We start from the raw sequence: 23801 nt of genomic DNA, 5'->3' as shown, positions 1-23801 counted from the left end.
CATGTTTCTTCAGCTCAGTCTGCCTTGCGCAGCTTCGCTTGCACGCGCTCTCTTTCTCTTCCCCTTCCCCTTCTGAGTTGCTTCCTTCCTTGCTGGTGATTCTCCTTTCCTGCTTCTCTCTCTCTCTCTCTCTGTGTGTGTGTGTGTGTGTCTGTGTGTGGTTGTGACTTGCAAGTTGCTTCAGAATAAAAGGGGGGAAACACCCAGTGTTTGTTGTGTGTGCCTTTCTTTCAGGGCAGAAGCAGCATAACATCCTTTTAAATATCATTTTGAAATATTTGGCTATCACAGCCTAAGACTTCCTTCAACCTCGACTGATGGTTTTCTAAAGTCTTTCTAATTATGCATTTTGTTACTATAATTATTTCTATAAACTCAAACTTCTAGTTCATCTATTCTTAATTCTTTTCACAATAATTTATAAATTACTCCTTACAAAACTTCTTTTAACCCTACATGTGATGTCAATTGGTTACAATTGCTTTCCAAATATATCAAAAAACTTCTTCCATTCCTTTAGGCAGGTCTGGTCCTGCTGGTTCCGAATTTTCCCTGTTCCCTGAAAAGATGGGGGGAAGTTTTGTCTTTGGGCAAGCCTATTGAGACATGTAATTATTTTATGAAAACCACTTAAAGGGTTGTTGTTTATTTAAAAATTATTCAGCAGTATATAAATCTTGTTAAATAAATAATCCAAAGAGTGTTCACTAACGGTTCCTCGTCATCCTGTGAGGAAAAGTTACACGTGGGGTGCTACAGGATTCTGTCCTGTACCTGTTGTTCAACATCTTTATAAATGAGATGGATTAAGGCAGGGGTCAGCAACCTAAGGCCCATGGGCTGGAAGCGGCCTGAGGTGGTCGTTTGACTGGCCCCCGAGCCGCCCCCAAACTGAGCTGTCTGCTCATGCACTGCACTAAACCGGCTCAGCGTGGGGACTCGATTCTGCGGCTCCTGAAATTGGGTGCACACGCGCAATCCAGCCCACGGAGGAATCTCCGCGGGACCGATCCGGCCCAGGCAAGATAAACCTTGCCAACCCCTGGATTAAGGTATTGACGGAATGCTCCTCAAATCTTCAGGTGACATTAAAGTGGGAGAAGTTGCTACTGCTGCAGGAAACAGAATCGGAATTCAAGATGACCTTAACAGCTTGGAGAACTGGGCCCAGAAATTAAATTATATTTGTATTAATGCGCTCTAAACAGCGGGTGGCTAAAAAAGCACACACTTGACTCACTTTGAGGTGCATCATGAACTCCCAATAAGCAGTTTACGAAGCCACTGTCTAGAAGATGCATGACTGCCATTTACAGCTGAGACTCGCTGGCTGCAGACAGATGATAAAATTGGAAAATGAGTCTGAAGAGGAGTTGGCTCACTAGTAATAGGAGGTCGTTGGCCTTGCACTATATACAAACAGCTGTTTTTCAAGTCCATGCAAAGGACCCATATTGCAAATAAGTCTGGACAATTTACCAGGCTGTTTTCCTACATGTGTAATGTCATTTGCTTTGTGTCAGTGTGTAAGTGGGCCGGGGAAGAGAAAACGCCAGTTAATGCAAGGTCTTTGCTTGATAACTTGGAGAGTACTTTTACTTGACACAGGCAACCAGGTGAAAGGAACTTTATGATCCTGAATTAAATGTTGCTACTTGCTCTTTTGCAGCTTCAAGCAGTGGGACCAGGCTGCATAGAGGTTATGTTGAAGAGGCTACGTTAGAAGACAAGCCATCACCAACAACTCATATTGTATTTGTTGTACATGGCATTGGTCAGAAAATGGACCAAGGAAGGATTATTAAAAACACAGCCATGTGAGTGTTTCGTTTCACTCTGTTGAAAGTGGACAACATTGGGTTTGCGGGCGTTGTGGTTTTCCCTTTTTCACAAAGGGTGCTGTTTTTAATTGTGCATGTTCCTGAGGTCATCTTACTTCCTAATCATTAGGCTGTGAGTCTTTTTGGCAAACATTGCCAAATGCTACTTTGCTGTACTGCACTTAGCAGAGAAAGAATTCTGATCAAAGGAGAGACCAAGGAGCCCCGAATACGATAAATTTTGACATAGAATCTTAGAGTTGGAAGGGACCCAAGGGTCATCTAGTCCAACCCCCTGCAATGCAGGAATCTCAGCTACAGCATGTGTTTTCTATATTGCGTGCACACACAGAGAGACCAGTATTTCATCCCCAGAAAACCCTCACAAACCAGACCTGCCAATGTCTCCTCAAATAGAACAAACCCCTGTGTTGCAAAACTTAACACAACAAAATACAAGCAACACGCAGACCAGTATACTAGATAGCACTGTAATTCTTATTGCATAATATACATGATTTAGTAACAAAAACAAAATGTATGCACTTGTAAATTCTCTAATATAGTTGAAATCAATTGAACACACGTCTGTCAGTCTGTGAAAGTCCGCAGAAGTATAATAAGTCTATGGTTGAAACAAAGTAATAGATGGTATCCTGTGGGCTAAGCGGTAAAACTTTTTTTAGGCGTTCGTGGTGCCGAAGGAGCAGGTGAATAACAACGAACAGTGACCCCGGATAATCTGACTGTTTTGCTGGAATCTTCTTCAGCACAACTACAGAAGAATTCAAATATGAAACAAATTCACACATTACAATCCATATGCTACAGTTGCAGCATATGGATTGTAATATGTGAAGTTTATATATTTTCATGTATATTATGCAATAAAAATTACAGTGCTATCAAGTATACTGATCTGCGTGTTGCTTGTATTGTTTGTTTAATGTCTCCTCAAAGCCACAGTAGTTGATAGGTTTTGTTTTTGTTTTGATTGAGAATGCAGTAGCATTTCAACTCCAGGTATTTTTGGATGAAGCAGGTTACCTAAGCCTATTTCAGGCGACTTTGGGAGAGTGTCCAAAAGCACATGGACAGAGGTGGTCATCTTTACATTGTGTACTTAGGGCTTTCAGAAAGCTTTGATTAAAAGTCCCTCACCAAAGACACTGAGAGCCAGTGTGGTGTAGTGGTTAAGAGCGGTAGTCTCGTAATCTGGGGAACCGGGTTCGCGTCTCCGCTCTTCCACATGCAACTGCTGGGTGACCTTGGGCTAGTCACACTTCTCTGATGTCTCTCAGCCCCACTCACCTCAAAGAGTGTTTGTTGTGGGGGAGGAAGGGAAAGGAGAATGTTAGCCGCTTTGAGACTCCTTAAAGGGAGTGATAAAGCGGGATATCAAATCCAAACTCTTCTTCTTCTTCTTCTTCTCCTGAGTAAGCTTAGCAGCTTAGCATAAAAGAGGAGTCTCTTTTATGGGCCAGCAGCTGCTTAAGGAACAAGGAACTGAGTACAGGCAACTCCCCATTTACTCGGGGGTTACGTTCTGAAGCAGTAAGCGTTTAAGTGAAATGGCATATGTTGGGAACACCATTGGCAAAGCCTGCACAATCGCTCTCTCCAAACCTCCATGCTCAAACTCCCAACTCTCCAAAGACCAGAGTTTGGTGCAAGGGCTCCTGGGATTGCACTTGCAAAGGCTCATGGGATTCCTAGAAGGCTGTTTTTGCACTATTTTTGCCTTTTTCGTTCTCTTTTAGGGCCGTTTTTGCCCCTTTTCATGCCACTACCAGGGTTGCAGCAATGCATATTTAGTTGAACATGCATAAATGGGGAGTTGCCTATAGCAATAAATGGACAGTTCTCCCAGTGATGAGAAGTGGGTCACCCAAGGACCTGTATTAAAATCTGCACTCTTTCACTCACTTGAAGGAACTAGAGTTAGGGATGAGCAGTGAAGCATTCAAGTTTGCTGGTGATGACAAATTGCTCAGAGTGGGGATCATTTCCCCTCTCTCAATGTTATATGTGCTTTCCATCTAATTTTTAGGATGCGGGACACTGCAAGGAAAATAGAAGACAAATATTTTAGCAACCTTGCAACACATGTTGAGTTCCTGCCAGTTGAATGGAGATCAAAGCTTGCCCTTGACGGAGGTACTTTTTCCCTTGGACTGCCAGAAGTACTATTGGTGACATTTGGAAAGTAACACTTTATAGTTTTTTTCTAGCAATGGTTTGTAAACTCTATACTCAGGGCACCCTTTCGATGTGTTCTGCCAAGGATAATTCTGCCCCGGCATTTTCTAGTTGTTCATGGAAGGTATTTCCTAGAGCTATTAGCTGTTATCAGTCACCCCAAACGCCTTGCCGCTCCCTGTAGGTAATTATTGGAAAGGGAAATTGGGCAGCTGTCTCCAGGGAAAATTGGTCCATCCTTACTGAACTTCCCACAGAGGAACTCCCCTGATAATCCCTTGGGCTTCCCCGGAAGCACAATTTGAAAACCCACCATTCTGTAAATAGACCATGTGCTTGATTTCCTTGATTTTCTTATCTCAACACTTTAAGTAGAGATTTGAATGTTCCTAGGAATTTGTGCTCATATGGTACTGCATTGTTGACTTTAAACCCACTCCAAGCTTTATTACGCCTCAGTCAAACACTTGGGCCTCTTTTCTTTATTTTAGACACTGTTGACTCTATTACTCCTGATAAAGTCCGTGGCTTGAGGGACATGCTTAACAGCAGTGCAATGGACATAATGTACTACACAAGTCCCCTCTACCGAGATGAGGTATGTGTGTGATTTGTAAGTGTTTGGTTTCAGGTATGGACAAATAATGGGTATGGCAAAGTTGGGTTTCCTAATTTAAGTGTACCTCTGTTTCCCAACATCTTGAAGATAGACTTTGCCATTGTGGGCATTCTTTGCATAGAAACCAAACAGAGTAGTTTGTATCTTCAGTCTACTACTGAGCTGTATCCTAGCTGAGTGGGGATCTGAACTCTGGTGCAATATCCCATAGGCTACAGGGCCTTTATGAAAAAGCAGTAATTGTTGCAGCCTGAGGATAAAACATGCACTGTTCATGCGTCGTATGTTGTGTGTGTGTTGTACTTCTGTAGCTCTCCCTCCCTTCTTCAGGAACGGTGGGGCTCTTGCCCAGTTCCCCTCCAGGCCCAGACCAGACTGAAACCTGTATACCTTTTGCAGTGCAACAGCATCATGTCTCCAGGCTATTCTAAGGAAACCCCAGTTGCATTTTTTCAAAGCTCAGAGCAGACACAACAGCTGTCCTGCTGACGCTTAGGTATTTTAAAATGCTGCTTAATCTAGCAAGCGGGGGACGAAGTGGGCCAAGACACAATTTGCAGCTTGGGAGGTCATAGTTTGTTCAGCTAAGAAGCAATTGTTTTCTGCAAGGAGATACATTGCATAAAGAGGGCTCTTTCTGGCTGCTGCCGCCGCCATCAACTTGCCCTCTGCAGCTGCTGTAAATATCCTTGGTGAGGATAAGCTGCTCCCTGCCCGTTTCTGCACTCTGCTTCCTCCAGTACCATACCAGACTTAAGGTACGAAATGAGTGGTAGAGAGGTGCTTGTTCCAGCTGGAGAGTTTACAAGCAGGATTTAAAACCGCCCAGTGGAGGAAAGGAATTTGGTTAGAAGAGCCGCATAGCAAAGTTCTCAGTGGGCTGAAACAAAGGCTAATTCAGCCAGATGCTGCTGCTGCTGCCAAACCATCAATTCTGCTTAACAGACTTTGTATTTCACACATGTGGACAGCATGGATACCCTGCTGCCTCAAGAACTTATACGCTCTCCTTCTTGTATGGAACTTTGTGTGTGCTCTGCACAAAGGTATCCAAATGCATATTATGTAAGAATTGCCATAAAGTAGGGGTGAGACGCGAGTGGCGCTGTGGTCTAAACCACTGAGCCTCTTGAGCATGCCGATCAGAAGGTTGGCGGTTCCAATCCCCGTGATGGGGTGATTGCTCAGTCCCAGCTCCTGCCAACCTAGCAGTTCGAAAGCACGCCAAAAATTGCAAGTAGATAAATAGGTACCACTACGGCTGGAAGGTTTCTGTGCACTGCTCTGGTGTCGGTGTTCCGTTGCTCCAGAAGCAGCTTAGTCATGCTAGCCACATGACCCGGAAAAACTCTGTGGACAAAGGCCAGCTCCCTTGGCCTGTAAAGTGAGATGAGCACCACAATCCCAGAGTTGTCTGCGACTGGACTTAACTGTCAGGCGCCCTATACCTTTACCTTGTAGGGGTGGAGAACCTTCTGGCCATTGGATGAATAGGCCCTTGCAGCCATTTTTTTACAGGCCATGCATACCTGTCACTCAGGTAAAGGTGTGGGACAAGCAAATCTGCACCCACTTAAAGAAGAGTTGGGTGAGCCTGGTTGTTCATTGGTGGTGGGGTTTGCATTTGGCACTGTTTAAATTTGGTGCTGAATGTAAGTGCCACTGCTTTTGGCAAGGATCTGATCTGCCTGATGCTGGGTGATTGACAGCTAGGTGGATAAAGGTCAAAATCTGGGTCATCAGAGAAAAATGGTTGACCACTCTGCCATAAAGAATCAGACTAGAGCTCCATGTAGCCCAGTATTCAATATTAATGAATTTTCAAAAAATTCTCATCGGATAAGAACTTTCTGCCTTTTCTCAAAAAAATATTCAGAATTTAAAAGCTTCAGCAGTGGTGCTTCATAGTAAACGATTCAGAAATGTCACCTGTGGAGGACTAAACGTGGCATGACGTTCATGACATGAGTAATCCTTGAGTGGGATTGAGACTGGGTGGAGGGCTTTAGCCCTTTGTCCCCACCGCAATCACAATTGGAATTAGAGGACTCCATGTCTGTTTGCAGTAGGAAGCAGCTAATAGCAAGTACCGGGCTAGCTATTTTCCTTTTTTTGTAATAAAATTTTGCATTCCCAGGGTTAACTTTTGTGACACATCACATTTACTTTACAAATTATACTATTCAAGGGCCAACTTTCATGGATCACCAAATCTTAGCCAAGGCTTGAAAACATTTTTCTTTTCTTTTTTTACTGTACTGAATACAGTACATCTAGATTTTCATATAATCTTGTACATTTTCTATAATCTTGTAGTGAACTCTAGCTCACGTTTATCATTAGAAGGTTTGTTAGCTACAAGGTATTGGGCAAGCTTGTGATATTTCAGTAAAGATGATTGATGAAACATTGGCAAATGATCTCTCCAACTAGGTCAGGTGCCTTCTCCTTTAGGCTTTAGAAACAATCCCTGACAGCTCATCAGCTTGAATTACAGCTTTATAATCTGGTCTCAGGGGCTTCTCTCCTACTTGAGAAATTGAAATAAACAAATGTTGGTGCAGCATGTTAGGAGCATTTATTTTCCCGGAGAAGCAGACCTGCTGATGTAAGGTGGTTCTGCTCCATTAGTTCAAAAATATGCATGTGTTTCACCAGTGTACTTTGGTTTTTCACATTGCATATTTCTTTTGCCAACCAAAGTTGAATCCGTACAGAAGGAAAGGATTTGGAATGAGGAAAAGAAATGTAAACTCGGGCACTAGATCTTAGTTACAAAGTCTTTTATATCAGCCGACTGGAATGAAAGTAGAAGGCAAGGAGAAGCTAGGTGTTATTGGTCTCTCCGCTGAGCCAATGAAGTGGCCATGTTTATAATCTCTTCCTCTGCTGCAGCCTGATGGCCTCAGCATGTGGGACCTCTCTTAGCAGATGTGATGAAGCACGTGGCATTTAACCAGGCCCTGGATTGATTGTCATCCAGTGCCCTTTTAAAATGTGTTGGGGTTATCAGGTTGTTTTTGTTTTTATCTTGGTTATGTCTTTAGTGTTTTTATATTGTAATTTTATCCTGTGAACCGCCCTGAGACCTGTGGGTATAGGGTGGTATAATTTTTTTAATAATAATAATTTTGGGAGTGTTCTTAAACCTATTTTATTGAATTTGTGTGTTATTCAAGAACAGAAATAATAAATAAGAGCACCCTAGCTGTGTGCTTAATGCTGTTAGGGAGTTTGCACTTAAAGCAGACCTTGCAAGCGTTTGATCAGTTTTCTTGGTTTGATTTTTAAGTGTTGAACTGTTATCCACCCTTCACCCAAACAGCAATATCTGAAAACCAGGCTATTTCTGGTCTTGAGGTCTCAGCTGGCTGCTGTCAGTGAGTCATTTCATGCAAACTGATAAAGCCTTTGCCTAAAGAAATGCCAGTAAGAGTAAGCAGAAATCCAGATGCTAAATACATAGCAACATGCGGAATATAAGAAATGTGCCTTCTCTCCCCATTCCCTAACTCTTTATAACAGCTGGTAAAAGGCCTTCAACAGGAGCTGAATCGCTTGTACACGCTTTTCTGTACGCGGAACCCAGAGTTCATAGAAAAGGGCGGCAAAGTGTCAATTGTGTCACATTCCTTAGGATGCGTCATCACATACGACATCATGACAGGATGGAATCCGGTTATACTCTACGAACAGTTACTTGAAAAGGAGTACGATGACCTCGAGGACACCTGGATGAGCTACGAGGAGCAGCATCTGCTAGAAGAGTTTTACTTGACCAAGCGGCGGTAAAAGAGTTTCCTTTCTAGTATTGAGCAGGTCTCGGTGTATTGAAATTGACTGAGTGAGCCCAGGGTCTCTTTTAGAAAGTGAATTGCTTTGCGCCAGCTCCTCCCTCAGCTGTGCCACCACAATGCAGCTAGAAGTTGACTGGCTCTGGAAGACGTTTCCACCCTTATTTGTCAGCCCTTGGGCCTCGTTGAGAAATACCTGCACACAGAAAGGGCGCTGTGACCAGCCAGTCATGCATGTGGTACTTGAAAGGGGTCTGGAGCCATAGAAAGGGCCAAACGTGGTGCTGGAGATTTTTAAGCAGCAAGGCTGCCATTGGGATAAACAGGTGGTCGGGCTTAAACCAGGGGTCAGCAACCTTTTCCAGCTGTGGGCCGGTCTACTGTCCCTCAGACCATGTGGTGGGCCGGACTATATTTTTTTGCGAGGGGGGGATGAACGAATTCCTATGCCCCGCAAATAACCCAGAGATGCATTTTAAATAAAAGCACACATTCTACTCACGTAAAAACACGCTGATTCCCGGACTGTCCGCAGGCCGGATTGAGAAGGCGATTGGGCCGGATCTGGCCGCCGGGCCTTAGGTTGCCTACCCCTGGCTTAAATTCTTCCTTTCCCCTATGCTGAGAGGGTGCAATTATGTCTTAGGGCAGGATTCACCTTAGGAGCTCTGTCCACAGAAGTCCTGAGAAATGAGGCTTGCTTCCCCTGCCCCCCATCTCCCCCCCCCCCCCTGAAATGGTCCTGGGGAGTTTGGGAAGGGACTTTCAAGCCGATGTGCTTGCATGGACGGAACATTTTTGGTAGTATGACATTAAAACTCACGTTTTTAGTCTTACAAAATTTGTCTCCAGAATACAGTGGTGCCTCGCAAGACGAAAAGAATCCGTTCTGCGAGTCTTTTCGTCTTGCGGTTTTTTCGTCTTGCGAAGCAAGCCCATTAGCGCTATTAGCAGTTTAAGGGCTATTAACGGCTATTAAAGGCTTAAGGGATTAGCGGATTAGCTGCTAAAAGGCTATTAGCAGCTTAGCGCTTTAGAAAAAGGGGTTGGGGAGCGGAAAAAAACCTCAAAAATCGCAAGACATTTTCGTCTTGCGAAGCAAGCCCATAGAGAAATTCGTCCTGCGAAGCACCTCCAAAACGGAAAACCCTTTCGTCTTGCAGGTTTTCCGTCTTGCGAGGCATTCGTCTTGCGGGGCACCACTGTATTTGTTTTGGTGAATTACACTAATTTACATGGTACTTAATGGAGCTTTATTATTATTATTATTATTATTATTAGACTTTATATACCGCCCTATTCCCGCAGGTCTAGGGCCAATTAACTGTTTCTAATCAAAAGAACTCAAAATGTCTGTATTTTTTCCTAGATTGAGGGAGATAGAAGAGAGATTGCATGGACTGAAAAAATCCACCATATCTAAGACACCTGCCTTAAAATTCAAGGTACAATTAAGTAAGAAATGTGCTGTTCTGCTAATGGCTCACATTTAGCAAGAAATGTTTTTCAGGTTCCACCTTTATTTATTGCTATTTATTTAATAGATTTCTAAGCTGCCACTCAAAATATAAATATGTAGTGATAAATATTTTTTTAGAAACTTCAGAACTGCAGTTAAAATAGTACAACAGTCAAAACATTTCAAAGCAGAGAGTAAAAAACCCTAACTCAGGCACTGAAAGCACATGAAGCAAAAAAAGGTTAACCAACACTAAAGGCAAACTGGAATAAAGTGGGCAGGTCATATCTCTTGAGGGAGGGAGTTCCATAGACTCCATGACCTCACCAGCAAAAAAGCCCTTTCTCATAATAATAATAATAATAGTAATAATAATTTTTAATTTATACCCCGCCCTCCCCAGCCAAGGCCAGGCTCAGAGCGGCTTACAAGCAATAATAAAAACAAGATGAATGATTACAACTTAAAAACAAAAGTAAAATACAACATTAAAATAATGGAACATTAAAATATTAAAATGTAGCCTCATCGCAGGAGGAGAAGGAAAAAGAAAGAGAGGGAGGGAGGGAATCAAATTGGCTCCAAGCCAAAGGCCAGGCGGAACAACTCTGTCTTACAGGCCTTGCAGAAAGAAATCAGATCCTGCAGGGCCCTGGTCTCATGAGGCAGAGCGTTCCACCAGGCCGGAGCCAGAGTTGAAAAGGTCCTGGCTCTGGTTGAAGCCAATCTAACTTCCTTAGGGCCCGGGACCACTAGGGTATTGTTATTTATGGACCTTGAGGCTCTCCGTGGGGCATACCAGGAGAGGCGGTCCCGTAGGTACGAGGGCCCTAGGCCGTGAAGGGCTTTTGTGGTTCACTATCCTAATGCCTACTTGTGGGCATACTGCCAGGGCCTCCATAGTTGATCTAAATGCTCAGGCAGCTTCATAAGAAGTATAGGTAGTCCTTGCAGTAACTGGTCCCATTTTTTTTAGAGCTTCAAAGGTCAATACCAGCTCTGTGAATTGGATCTTTAAGTGAATAGGCAGCCAGTATAGCTGGTGTAGAAATGGATGCAATGTGGTCTGTGCTTCATTCCCACCAGCATCTGGTCTGCTCCATTTTGCACGAGTTGAAGCTTCCAAACTTAAGACTGATAAGACCCACTCGTAGGCACTGTCACTTCCACAGATATTGCCAAGTCCAACAGGACCCTCAAACTACAAACTTGGCCTTTTAGAGAAAGTGCAACACTACCCAGAACCACTTGGAACATCTCCACCCAGAGCAGTCTGATTCGTTACCACAGTACTTCCATCTTCTCTGGATTACGTTTCAGTTTGCTGGCTCTCATCACTCCTCGAGGCTTCTGTTCAGGCGTTCCACAACCTCCGTGGGATTAAGAGGTGGAAACAAAGATGCAGAACTGTGGTGTTATCAGCATATTAATGACACTTTTCCCTAGTGGCTTAATGTAGATGTTAGAAAGCATGAGGGAGAGAACAGGACTTTGCAGTAGTCAGGGAGGTAGAGCAAAAGCCCTCCAGCGCCACCAGTTGATTGCATCTCACCAGAAAGGACTGGATTCTGCACCCCACTGTGACTTCCAAGCCCATTCTGGGAAGGCAGTCCAGAAGGAGGACACCAGCACTCCAGCAAGAATGGGTTCACATTCAGTTTCTTAATGTTGCTCTCCCTTGAAATGCAGCCCAGCCTATAATGCTCATACATTTTTATTCATCTAAAATAACTACAAATCCAGTGAAATCAGCATCAAAACCAAGAGCAACAGCGCAAAGATAACGGGAAGTCTGTATCTGCAAAGCATTGATCAGTTAATGCATATACAATCTCAGCTTCATTAGATTGTCTTGAACACAAGCCACATCTCTGATATTGAGCGGAGTTTGTATTTTAGTGAATCTAGTTCGATTTTTCTGTAAAGGTCAAGTAATAATGTGTAGTGCATAAGTTTGCTTGGGACCAAGGTTGTCCAATATGAAGGGTTTGACTATTGAGGAGTTTTGGGGCCTCTGCTGTTAAGATGTCTGGAGTGTCTGTGACTCAGTGGCACATAACAGCTTTCAGATTCAACCCCTGACATCCCCAGCAAGGTGGGTCTCTGATACGAGGGTTGGGAAAGGCTCATGCGTTGAGTTAAACAAAGTTAAGCACGGCCTGATTTCGTATAAGGTATGTAGTAAGTTGATACGCAGCATGTACACATGTTGGATATTTTTATGGAACTATCTTTTCTGCTTGCCTGATGCTCTTGTGTGATTTTTTTTAAAAAGAAAATCATGCAGAGCATTATTTTTAAAGATAGTTACCCTATTTTTCGCTCTATAGGACACACTTTTCCCCCTCCAGAAATATAAGGGGAAATGTGTGTGCGTCCTATGGAGCGAATGCAGGCTCCTTGGCTTCAGCAATAGCAACGCAAAGCCTCCGAAGAGCAGAGGGAGCGCTCCCTCCGTGCTCTGGAGGCTTCGCGTTGCTTTCGCTGAAGCCTGGAGAGCAAGACTCTCCTGGCTTCAGCAGAGAGGGAGAGCTGCGCAGCGCCCCCTCAGCCAAGCGGGAGGAGAAATGGAAGGGTTTCTCTGTTTCTCCTGCCGCTTCGCTGAGGGGGCGCTGAGCAGAGAGGGGGAGATGTTTTTTCCCTTGTTCTCCCCCTCTAAAACAAGGTGCGTCCTATGGAGCAAAAATACGGCGAGTAGTAGTTAAAGCTTCTTCCGATTTCCCATCCATTTGTCACCAACTGCATTTCTGCTATGGAAATGCACCAAAACCTTCTGCCTGCAGCCTTTTCTTTGGTGTAGCACTTAGGTTTGGGGGAAGCATCCTGTTATAGAAAAGACTTCACCATCTGTGCTCTAAAGCAGTGTTCCCCAACCTTGGGCTCCAGCTGTTTTTGGACTACAACTCCCATCATCCTTGACCACTGGTCTTGCTAGCGAGGGATGATGGGAGTTGTAGTCCAAAAACAGCTGGAGGCCCAAGGTTGGGGAACACTGCTCTAAAGGGTCATCTTTGTCTCCCAGCCTCCCCTGCACCTCCCAGGGGACACCTCTTTCATTGGAATTTGCTTAGATAGCGGTTTTAAGGTATTTTTTGCAAGTAGCCTATGTGGCCTTCCTATAGCTATCAAAAGATGTAAAAAGACTAGTAATTATTACACACTGTGATTTCCCCCAATTTGTAACGTACTATGAAGCGATGAGATAGCTCTACACCCCCAACCCTTGCAAAACAGAAAAACAACCCAACCCGACCCAGTATATGCTAGAAAGCTGCCTTTTTCTCTGCCTGTTAATATCAAATAAATGTCTCCTTAGGTTGAGAATTTCTTCTGTATGGGATCTCCATTAGCAGTGTTTTTGGCCTTGCGTGGCATCCGACCAGGAAACAGTGGAAGTCAAGATCACATTCTGCCCAGAACTATTTGTAACCGGTTGCTAAACATTTTTCATCCAACAGATCCAGTGGTGAGTGTTAGTGCAGTAACAAGCTTTCACCTCAAGAGCAGAGGCGGCCCTACCATGAGGCAAGGTGAGGCGGCCCCCTCAGGTTGTGGATTTTGGAGTGGAAGAGTCAGGTGGGAGCCACAGAGCACAATCCCGGCAGGGATGGGTTTGAAAAAGAAGGGCTTTTTGTTGCTGTAGAGCTACCCTTCATTTTGATGGGGATTGCACAGGAGAACTTGACAGTAGGTTGTGTGTGCCCCAGAAGTGACGAGCACACATCATTTGGGTTTTCCGCCTCAAGCAGCAAAATGTCTTGGGCCGGCCCTGCTCAAGAATATTTCTAAATAGCATCTACTGAAGACCTGTCAAAGGCATTGGCTCACCAAAAATGTCCCCGTTGACGTCAGTAGGTTTGGCATGTAGCACAGCCTGGCAGAACAAGCCATCTTCCATTAGGGTGAAGACAAGGTGCGATACAAGGAGAGTTCAAAGCCCAATTGACAGCAAATCAGATGCTGGATCAGCAATCTATGCCTTCTTTATTTTTAAAAGGGCTGTGTGAGCATCATGCCTTTTTTTGGGGTCTGTTTCTTCATATATATTTTTTAATTAAACTGCAGAAATTTTCTTGTGATTTGGAGCACGTGTATTGCTTGGCAATATCCCGGTGCACCCAGCAATTGGTATATTATTTATCATTTGGTCTATATCCTGCCTTTCTTCTGAAAGGAGCCAAGGTCAACATGGGCTTTTTTTGGAAACTTACAGAACCAGCTACACACACACACACACACACACACACACACACACACACACGATGCACATTGCAAAAGGGCATGTACAATTTTAACATGTTTAGTGTACTTCTAGCATCTTACTTTGTTTATTTTTTCTTAGTTGTGGTGAAATGTTCAGTATCCGTGAAATTTTCTTTTAAACACAGTTCAGAGACATTGGGAGTAGTTCACGTAATGAACCCTGTCAGCTAGGACTTCTGTTTCTGCAGCAGGGCTTCCCTCCCCCTGCTTTGTGCCCCCCCCCCCATCTGCTCTATGGGGATTAGGAGAACCTCAGAACATGTGGGGGGAAGGAGAGGGAAAATCATTCCATCAGGCAAGTTGAAAACCCTGTACAGATAGAACCCCTTAGCAGTGTGAACCAGCTGCACATACCATTAACAAACCCTGAAGCAGCAGTTATTTGGGGTTTCACAGATACGGGGTAGCTGTTCTTGAAATTTTTGTTTAAAAATGCATCTGTCCAGAAACCTTCCCTTCAGTCAATTTCTTCATTTTTAATGCTCCAGTGACTTTAGCAAGACTTCTGGGAGCAAGGAGCATGCGATCTCCAGTGTTCCTTGGCCTGGAATGATTGTATGTTGCTTGTTACTTAGTCACTCGTTAGATGGAGGAGTTTAGAATGCCCAGTTTTAATAGTAACAAGTCTCTCCCATAAAGCATTCCTTGTTTAGAATAGGTCCATGTCATAAGTAAAGAGCCCTGAGACAGCAGTGATTGTCCTTTCTGAGTATTCAGATTGCAAATGGAAGGAAGAAGAGAAGTGAATTGTTGTCTTCCACTCAAGCCCTCCCATGTCGTCTTCTTTACAGGCCTATAGACTAGAACCTTTAATTCTGAAGCACTATAGCAACATTTCTCCAGTCCAGATCCACTGGTACAACACCACGAACCCTCTACCTTACGAGCACATGAAGCCAAGTTTCCTCAACCCGGCAAAAGAATCTACCTCAGTCTCTGAGAGCGACTCTCTCCCAACATTGCCCAGCCCAACAACATCACCTGTCCTGGCTCGACGGCACTATGGGGAATCCATAACCAATATAGGCAAAGCAAGTATAATGGGTAACTATTCTTGAAGCCTCGGAAAACCTTGTGCCCCTGTGTGCATATCATACCCTCCAAGGAATAAAATTATCTCAGGTGGGCAGTTCGAATCCCCGCGACGGGGTGAGCTCCCGTTGCGCGGTCCCTGCTCCTGCCAACCTAGCAATTTGAAAGCATGTCAAAGTGCAAGTAGATAAATAAGTACCGCTCCGGCGGGAAGGTAAACGGCGTTTCTGTGCGCTGCTCTGGTTCGCCAGAAGTGGCTTAGTCATGCTGGCCACATGACCCAGAAGCTGTACGCCGGCTCCCTCGGCCAGTAAAGCGAGATGAGCGCCGCAACCCCAGAGCCGGCCACGACTGGACCTAATGGTCAGGGGTCCCTTTATGAAGCTCACACTGACCTGATGGGGGGCACAGCCCCCAAGACGCCCTGGGCACCAAAGATGGGGGTAGCTAATATCTATCTTGGAGAGATTTGCCCAAGGTCACCCAGGAGATTTTGATGGCTGGACAGGTATTCCCACCACCACCACCAAACCTGGGTTATTTTCACCCTAACATCAGGGCCGGGGGACATGTGGCCCCTCCTGGTGTTGCTTAGACTCCAGAAGAAGAAGAAGAAGAGTTTGGATTTGATATCCCGCCTTTCACTCCCCTTCAGGAGTCTCAAAGCGGCTAACATTCTCCTTTCCCTTCCTCCCCCACAACAAACACTCTGTGAGGTGAGTGGGGCTGAGAGACTTCAAAGAAGTGTGACTGGCCCAAGGTCACCCAGCAGCTGCATGTGGAGGAGCAGGGAAGCGAACCTGGTTCACCAGATTACGAGTTCACCGCTCTTAACCACTACACCACACTGGCTCTCCAGCTCCCATAAGCCTCAGCCACCACAGCTGGTGATCATGGGAGATGTAGTCAAGCAACCACTGGAAAGCCACAGAGTCCCCATCCTTGCCCTCAGTAATAATCTTCTGAAGTTGCAAAATAGCGTTGGGGGACGGTGTCACTTTTCACCGTTAGTATTTTGACAGCTTAAAGGTAAAGGGACCCCTGACCATTAGGTCCAGTCGCGGCCGACTCTGGGGTTGCGGCGCTCATCTCGCTTTACTGGCCGAGGGAGCCGGCGTACAGCTTCCGGGTCATGTGGCCAGCATGACTAAGCTGCTTCTGGCGAACCAGAGCAGCGCACGGAAACGCCATTTACCTTCCCGCTGGAGCGGTACCTATTGATCTACTTGCACTTTGACGTGCTTTCGAACCGCTAGGTTGGCAGGAGCAGGGACCGAGCAACGGGAGCTCACCCCATCGCGGGGATTCGAAGCACCAACCTTCTGATCGGCAAGCCCTAGACTCTGTGCTTTAACCCACAGCGCCACCCGCATCCCTTTTTTGACAGCTTATATACTGCTTAATTGCAAAAGTGGTGCCTAGCTTTTGTGCCATGAGATTCCACATGGTGCTCATGATTGCAGTGGAGGTGTTAATTGGAGGGAGGTGGTATTTTCTCTATGTCAGGAGGAAGTGGGTTGAGCACAGTGCAGAATGTGGTATCCCCACAATGTCTGGACTCCCTGCAACAAGAAAGCAGCAGCTCCTCCTTGATCATATTATAGAGTGTATCTAAATGTTAACATTTTTATTGCCATCACACTCTACATTTTTTTTAAAAAAATAAATACATAATTTTATTAATCTAGATTTCCAAGATCGCCTACAAAAGAGAACCGTAAAACAAATATAAAACAGATCAGAAACAAAAGCAGCTATTGTAGCAACAGTAAAAATACAAAAAGCAGTAGATATAAAACCAGTTAACATTTTAGACTTTTTTTAAAAAAAAGATTGCCCAGAATTTTAACACATTTTTAAGGTGTTCACCTAAAGTTGTAATTAGTGAACCCTTTGAATAGTGGTACCAGGTGTCTTTTCAAGGTTAGCATCTGCAGTATTGTAGCTTATACTCTATCCACAAGGTGGCAGCAGAGTCAGATGAAAAGGCCAACATGATCCTGTTCGTGGCTTCTGGTTTGGGGCAGAGGGGGTGTGTTTATCATGACACGTTTTTTGTCCCGGAGTGCTGTGTGACTGCCAAGTTGAAACTCCCCTTGTGTTGTGCTGAATACAGGAGCTGCTAGCATTGGGAAAGGCCTTGGAGGGATGCTCTTCTCGAGATTTGGACGTGCCAGTGCTCCCGCTTCCCAGGCGCTTGAGGCAGGAAAAGAAGGGCCAGAACTGGAGGAGAAGAAGCCATCCTTGAGCCAGGCGTCCATCGCAACTCAGACCTTCCCGCACAGCAGCTCCGGCTTCCTAGATCCGACAAGTGAGCAAAAGCAGCAGAAATCCTAGCCTTGGCTTCCCCCTTTTTCTTCAAAAGGGAAACTTTTTCAGGGTGTACATTGAAAACAAATGTGGGCTCTTGTAATGCAGTCCTGGTGCATCTGTAGCAGTCGTAAAGATGGTGTATTCCATTCCTACAGATCTGGGGTTCCTAAAACTGCCTCACGCCTAGGCTCCCTAAATCAAGCATAGTAGAAATTCCAGCCTCCCCAGGCTCACCTGTTTTTCTTGTTCTTGGGACGAACAGTTTGTGTAGTCCTTGCTTTTTTTCTGATTTCCCCGGGACGGGACGATATGGGATTGGGGAGGCAACTCCCATCTCTTGCGGGGGTGCAATTAGTGCCAGCACCGTCCGTTAAGAGTTTGGGTGTAATCTTCAACACCTCCCTTTCCATGGAGGCGCAGATTACAGCTATAACAAAGGCGGCATTTTTTCATCTCCGCCAGGCTAAGCAGTTGGCCCCTTACCTGTCTCGCCCTGACCTAGCCACTGTGATCCACGCGACGGTCACCTCCAGACTGGATTATTGTAACTCGCTCTACGTGGGGCTGCCCTTGAGACTGACCCAGAAACTCCAGCGGGTGCAGAATGCCGCAGCGAGACTCCTTATGGGGTCTTCACTGCGAGATCACATTCATCTGGTACTATACCAGCTGCACTGGCTCCCGGTGGAGTACAGGATCAGGTTTAAGGTGCTGGTTTTAACCTTTAAAGCCCTATACGGCCTAGGACCCTCGTACCTATGGGACCGCCTCTCCTGGTATGCTCCACAGAGAAACCTACGGTCTGCAAATAAAAACATCCAGAAGGTCCCAGGCCTCAGAGAGGTTAGGCTGGCCTCAACTAGAGCCAGGGCTTTCTCGGCGGTGGCTCCAATCTGGTGGAACGCTCTGTCACAAGAGACTAGGGCCCTGTGGGACCTGACATCTTTCCGCAAGGCCTGCAAGACAGAGTTGTTCCACCAGGCCTTTGGTCAGGGCCCAGCCTGATTAATTTTTATAATGGAATGTTTTTAGAATATTGGATTATTTGATTGTTTGATTATTTAATTGTTGTTAGCCGCCCTGAGCCCGGCTTCGGCTGGAGAGGCCGGGATATAAATAAAATTTATTATTATTATTATTATTATTATTATTATTATTATTATTATTATTATTTCTCCAAAGACCCATGGCTTGAAGGGTACCATTGTTTACACAGAAGGGTACAACTTTGAACCATCACAGTTACCCTCGGCTGTTCCCTGCATCACACTTAGTAGGATCTGGCCGATGGGCTGCTTAGTTCCAACGGTGCTACTGTCACAGCCACACACACACACACACACACATTTTGGGATCCATATCAAATCAGGAGGTGATTGAACAGCTTATTAAGTTCCTGCCAGATCCCCCACCCCAATAAGCACAAGCAAAGAACAGAACTGGGAGCGCTGTGTTGTTCTGGCAATAATCCTTTGTGGTTTTGTTCTTGCTTCCTTCCTAGTGGACCTGGAGCACAGGATCGACTTTGAGCTCAGGGAAGGCCTGGTGGAGAGCAGGTACTGGTCTGCTGTCACATCACACACGGCTTACTGGTCATCCATGGACATTGCTCTCTTTCTTCTCACCTTCATGTACAAGCAGGACCAAGAGGAGGAAGAGGAGGAGGATGGCATCAAGTCACACTTAGAGCCTGTTTGATTGTAGCCTCGGGGGAGGGTGGGTGGGGGGTTTAGGGGGGGGGGGTAGGGAGGGAATTAGGGAGAGGATGAAACTTGACAAGTGGCACAAAGCAGCCTAAGTCCAACTTCTGTTTCTAAGGCATGGAGGTTTCAGGTTTAAATGCATGTCCGGATTCCTTCCTTCCAAGATTATTTCTCCTTTGCGGCACATTTCCACTTCTGTGCTAATTGAGGCTTTCCCAGAAGGCTGCTCTCACTTCCCCCTCTTACAGCCTGTAAGCGGCACCGTCAGCATCCATCTCCCCAGGTTAGCATAACTGCTGTTTAACAGAATTCCTTTTTTTAAGTGCAAAGATTACTCTGGTTCCAGAATTCATTTTCATTTCAGGAAAAAAAAATGCCTGCAAACCTAAAACAGCCATGCTCTGTGTCCTTTGTATTGGTAAATAAGAAGCAAAGTGGGTATCATAGTTCTAATCTGAAGTCTGTTGCTCCAGGTTCCATTGAAATTCCTTTGGGATGGCAGACACAAAGGGGTGTGCTAACACAACTCATCCGGAAACTAAAACAGGCATGAGGCAAATATTTTGAAATACTGTAATTATAATTTATTATTACCTCTGACTAACCGTTTTGTTTCACTCCAGTGTGTAAAAAGCGTTACTTTTCTACTGTTTTTCCCCCGTTTTTTGTTTTTGTTTGGGGGGGGTGGGCATAATTTAAAGAACCACATTTATTTTCTACAGTGTTAAGACTTTATTCCTCAAATGACATATCTTTGTACTATTCAAAAGGAGCTATGGACACTGTGGCACACTTTTCAGTATTTTTTCATTAAAAATAAACATTTGTGGATCACACAAACAACACTTGCTAAACAGTTCTTCTCTGTGGGTAAGTAAAGTCTCTGCGGAGAGTAGGCTCCTCCCTGCATAGCATGCACTTTGGAGAACTTGCAGCACTTCATTTTCTTCTCAAATTCTAAAATGTTATTTAGGAATTTCGATGCAAGCAAGTGGTGGAAGCTGAGTCCTGAACTTCAACTTCCTCAGTCATCAAGGAGTGTATTAACATGAGCATACGGCCCTGGACATTTGGACCAGCATTCCCTAAGCTTCTGCCTTCCAGGTATTTTGGATCAAACCTCCCATCAGCCCTAACCAGCACGGCTGGAGAACACCAGGTTAGGGAAGGGCAGATTGAACCATTTTTAAGAGACTTGGGAAAGTGATGCTAGCCAGGATCCAAAAAAGAGGCATCCATAGTTTTGTCAGCTGTTTTTCTTAACAACTGTTTGCAGCGCCAGTGAGACCCATGTGCTTTCAAAGGGGCCACTTTTGTGGAAAGAACAGCCAAAAATCAGCTTCCAGACAGGCTTCCGATTCACATACACATCCCCCTTCTCAGTATTTCACGTGGCATTTTCTAAACCCATAAAGATGGCTGCTTATTTGCCTTCAATGTGGATCTGACTCTCCTTTTGTCCTGGCTCACCCCAGCTAAAGGAGACAGACGCCTGATAGCTTTTATTGATACAAGAAGCACTCGCAACAACTCCCGTAGTGCTCCGGGTGCGCACACCTCTAGCCACTGAGCAACAGTCCCCCACAGATGTGCACCCTGTGGGGTAGTCACTGCAGCAGTGATGCCCCAGCCCTCCGCCAGCTTAAGTAACCCCCCCGACAGGTTGCGCGCCTGCAACCTGAGACTTCTGCTGCATGGAAGGAAGCAGACAGCAGGGCAGGGGGAGGTGGGGAGTTTACTGACCCATCTCTCACCTTAACGCCACATCCTGCCCACCTTCTTCCATCTTGGACTGCCCTGACTCTCCCTCCTTCCCCTACCCTGGCGCCAAACCCCATAAATTGCTGGTCCCCTCTCCTGGGTCACTCTCCTGATCCACTCACTCCAACATACACTCTTCAGAGGCCTGCTAGTCTTGATGACACCTTTCTACTTTGTATTCGACACAATCAACGTAAATAAAAAACTGCTGATAAAACAGATTAAAGCACAGAAAACCACACTAGCACATAGGGATTGCAAACAGCAATACGGTGGTGCCCCGCAAGACGAATACCTCGCAAGACGGAAAACCCGCAAGACGAAAGGGTTTTCCATTTTCAGAGGTGCTTCGCAAGGCGAATTTCCCTATGGGCTTGCTTCGCAAGACGAAAATGTCTTGCGATTCTTGCGATTTTTTTTTGCTCCCCAACCCCTTTTTCTAAAGCACTAAGCTGCTAATAGCCTTTTAGCAGCTAATCCGCTAATCCCTTAAGCCTTTAATAGCCGTTAATAGCCCTTAAACTGCTAATAGCGCTAATCCGCTAATGGGCTTGCTTCGCAAGGCGAAAAATCCGCAAGACGAAAAGACTCGCAGAACGGATTCTTTTCGTCTTGCGAGGCACCACTGTAAAGCCCACAAGCATATTTAAATCAAAGCTGAAAGTTGTTACCGAAAAGGGCAGTCCGTGGAAGAACAATCTTCTTACAATCTCCTGATTTCAGAAGTATAATAACTGCATGGAAATGTTATACAAACTGGCAGTCTGAGTGTTATGTTGCAAATTTGGTAGTTTGGTAGAATGGCAGCATGCTTGAGGGTTTTTAACAGGGTGGGTATCTTCAGTAGTTGACTGTTGTGTGTTGGAATGTCAAAGGTTGCTTCATTTTCTGTCACTTTGGAATGCAAGCGAGCTTCTACCATCTTAACAGTCATGAAGCGGGCTTAAAAACAGACTCCGCTGAAATCCTTTCAAGATCTGTGATTATCTCAAATTTGTGAAGGCAAAGCTTAATGTCAGAGTGATTTGGAATGCTTATTTCTCTGAAGGAACAGACAGTAAAAAAGAAAACATGCCATAGAACTGGGAAAACTCACATGTGGTCTGATCATGTCCACAACCCTGGGTTCGTTGGTGAGATAGAAGGGGGTGTTTAAAAACGGCATCCCCTGTTCCTAGCTTTAAATGTCAGGCAATCGCTCTCATTAATATATAAAGTAACATTAAATTTAAGTGGCCTTTGGCAGCTACAGAGTGCATTTAGCTTACCAATGACAAGTGGAATTCACAGATTTGGAAGGAAGGCCTTCTAAATGCCCAAAGTTAGTAGTTCATGGCAGACTCCGGCATCTCCTTTTCCAGAAATCAATCTGGATGTGGCAATCCCCCTTCCATTGTTATGACTAACAAAGATTGTGACGCCCAACCTGAGCAGTACTACTGCTCCCTTGAAAAGGGATATATATTTGCTGTATTTAAGAAGGTGCCATTATCTGCATGTGGTGCCTGGGCAATGTGCTGAGCAGAACCAGGAACTTTCAAGAGGAAAACTCAGCTTCTCTGTACTTCCCCCACTTAAAAGATGAGGTCTGTGCAACTTTATACACTTCAAGCTGTGCACCACCTGTGTAATTCTAGCTTCACAACCACTGCTGCTTTGTAGCTCCAAGCAGGGAGCAGCGCCAAGTTTTATGTTCATTGGACAGCCATACACCGAGGACAATGACCCTGGGCATAATCTTGAGTTGTGCCCAGGGCCTGGTGCAAGATTTAAGTGTTGCTGAGCTAAATTAAAGCGCTATGGCAGTGCTTTAGTAGAGTATAAGACTCGGGTTCATGGGTTTGAGCCCCACGTTGGGCAAAAAGATTCCTGCATTGCAGGACCCTTGGGATCTACATGACCCTTGGGATCCCTTCCAACACTACAATTATATGATTCTAAACATACATATAAATGGCCAATTGCCAAGAAAATCCAACACTTTATATCAGGCATAGGCAAACTCGGCCCTTCAGAAGTTTTGGGACTACAACTCCCATCATCCTTAGCCAACAGGACCAGTGGTCAGGGATGATGGGAATTGTAGTCTCGAAACAACTGGAGGGCCGAGTTTGCCTATGCTTGCTTTATATGCTACCTAATGCTGAAAGTCTCATAAGGAGCTTACAAAAATAGACAAGGAAACAAGCAATAGTGAGAAGCACCAAACCATTTTTTAAATACTGGAATGGCGCTCTAGAGGTCTGGCAGTATATAACCATGTCTCTCAATCCATCTGCTAAGCAGAACATCATCCTCTGCAAGATAACCGGGCCTGGTCAAATGCGCTTCTCTGATCCACTTTTGTATTTATATGGCCAGGGAAGCTGCCTGTTTTATCTCTGGCCTTAAACAGTGTGCATGAGTCAGAATGAGTCCTCGCTGCAGCCCTGGTTTTTGGCTGGAGGAACATTGCATTGTCTGTTACCTTCTGGTTTCTTCATTAACCAAAAGGGTGCATTTTTCTCTTCCTTCCCCTCCTCCCCATGCCTGATTCATCCTCAAAATATGTTTTCTATCCAGAACATCTATTTTAATGGTTCTCCCTTGTTTTCAAAAGTTTTTTTCTTCGGCAATGAACTCTCCCCTCACTCCTTTCCCTTACAAATTATTAGCCTTTCAAAGTGGCACCTTCTGTAAATCATTTTCCTGGGGAGCCACTCATCTGTAATCCTTGATCTCCCATTGCACTGTGGCCTGTGGGTCCACTTTGATCAGGTGAAGGTTTCCAGGGAGGTCCCATAACCTCTCTTATCTCGTGGTCCAGCCCCAGGACCCATGCAGGAGTTGCACCAGAAT

The 23801-nt window shown here is 45.1% G+C and overlaps 1 protein-coding gene across 4 annotated transcripts in view; it reads left to right on the top strand.

Moving 5' to 3' along the window:
• Positions 1-20045, top strand: part of DDHD1 (DDHD domain containing 1) — a 41429-nt gene extending 21384 nt beyond the window's left edge. For 2 of the 4 annotated variants that reach the window (XM_083434913.1, XM_083434914.1), the window contains 9 exons: positions 1670-1817; positions 3871-3977; positions 4511-4617; positions 8164-8426; positions 9802-9877; positions 13208-13357; positions 14946-15198; positions 17303-17497; positions 19001-20045. In XM_083434913.1, coding sequence (XP_083291039.1) covers positions 1670-1817; positions 3871-3977; positions 4511-4617; positions 8164-8426; positions 9802-9877; positions 13208-13357; positions 14946-15198; positions 17303-17497; positions 19001-19197 — 1496 coding nt within the window. In that variant the 3' untranslated portion in view covers positions 19198-20045. Of the gene's footprint in view, positions 1-1669; positions 1818-3870; positions 3978-4510; positions 4618-8163; positions 8427-9801; positions 9878-13207; positions 13422-14945; positions 15199-17302; positions 17498-19000 lie in introns of those variants that run through there. The other 2 variants (XM_083434915.1, XM_083434916.1) reach the window with 2 other exon arrangements.
• The last annotated feature ends 3756 nt before the right edge of the window (positions 20046-23801 follow it).

This window comes from Podarcis tiliguerta (assembly GCF_965153285.1).
Source record: "Podarcis tiliguerta genome assembly, chromosome: 1".
Classification (NCBI taxonomy): Eukaryota; Metazoa; Chordata; class Lepidosauria; order Squamata; family Lacertidae; genus Podarcis; species Podarcis tiliguerta.
The sequence above is the reverse complement of the archived record's forward strand: the minus strand, read 5'-3'. Positions and strand labels throughout refer to the sequence as shown.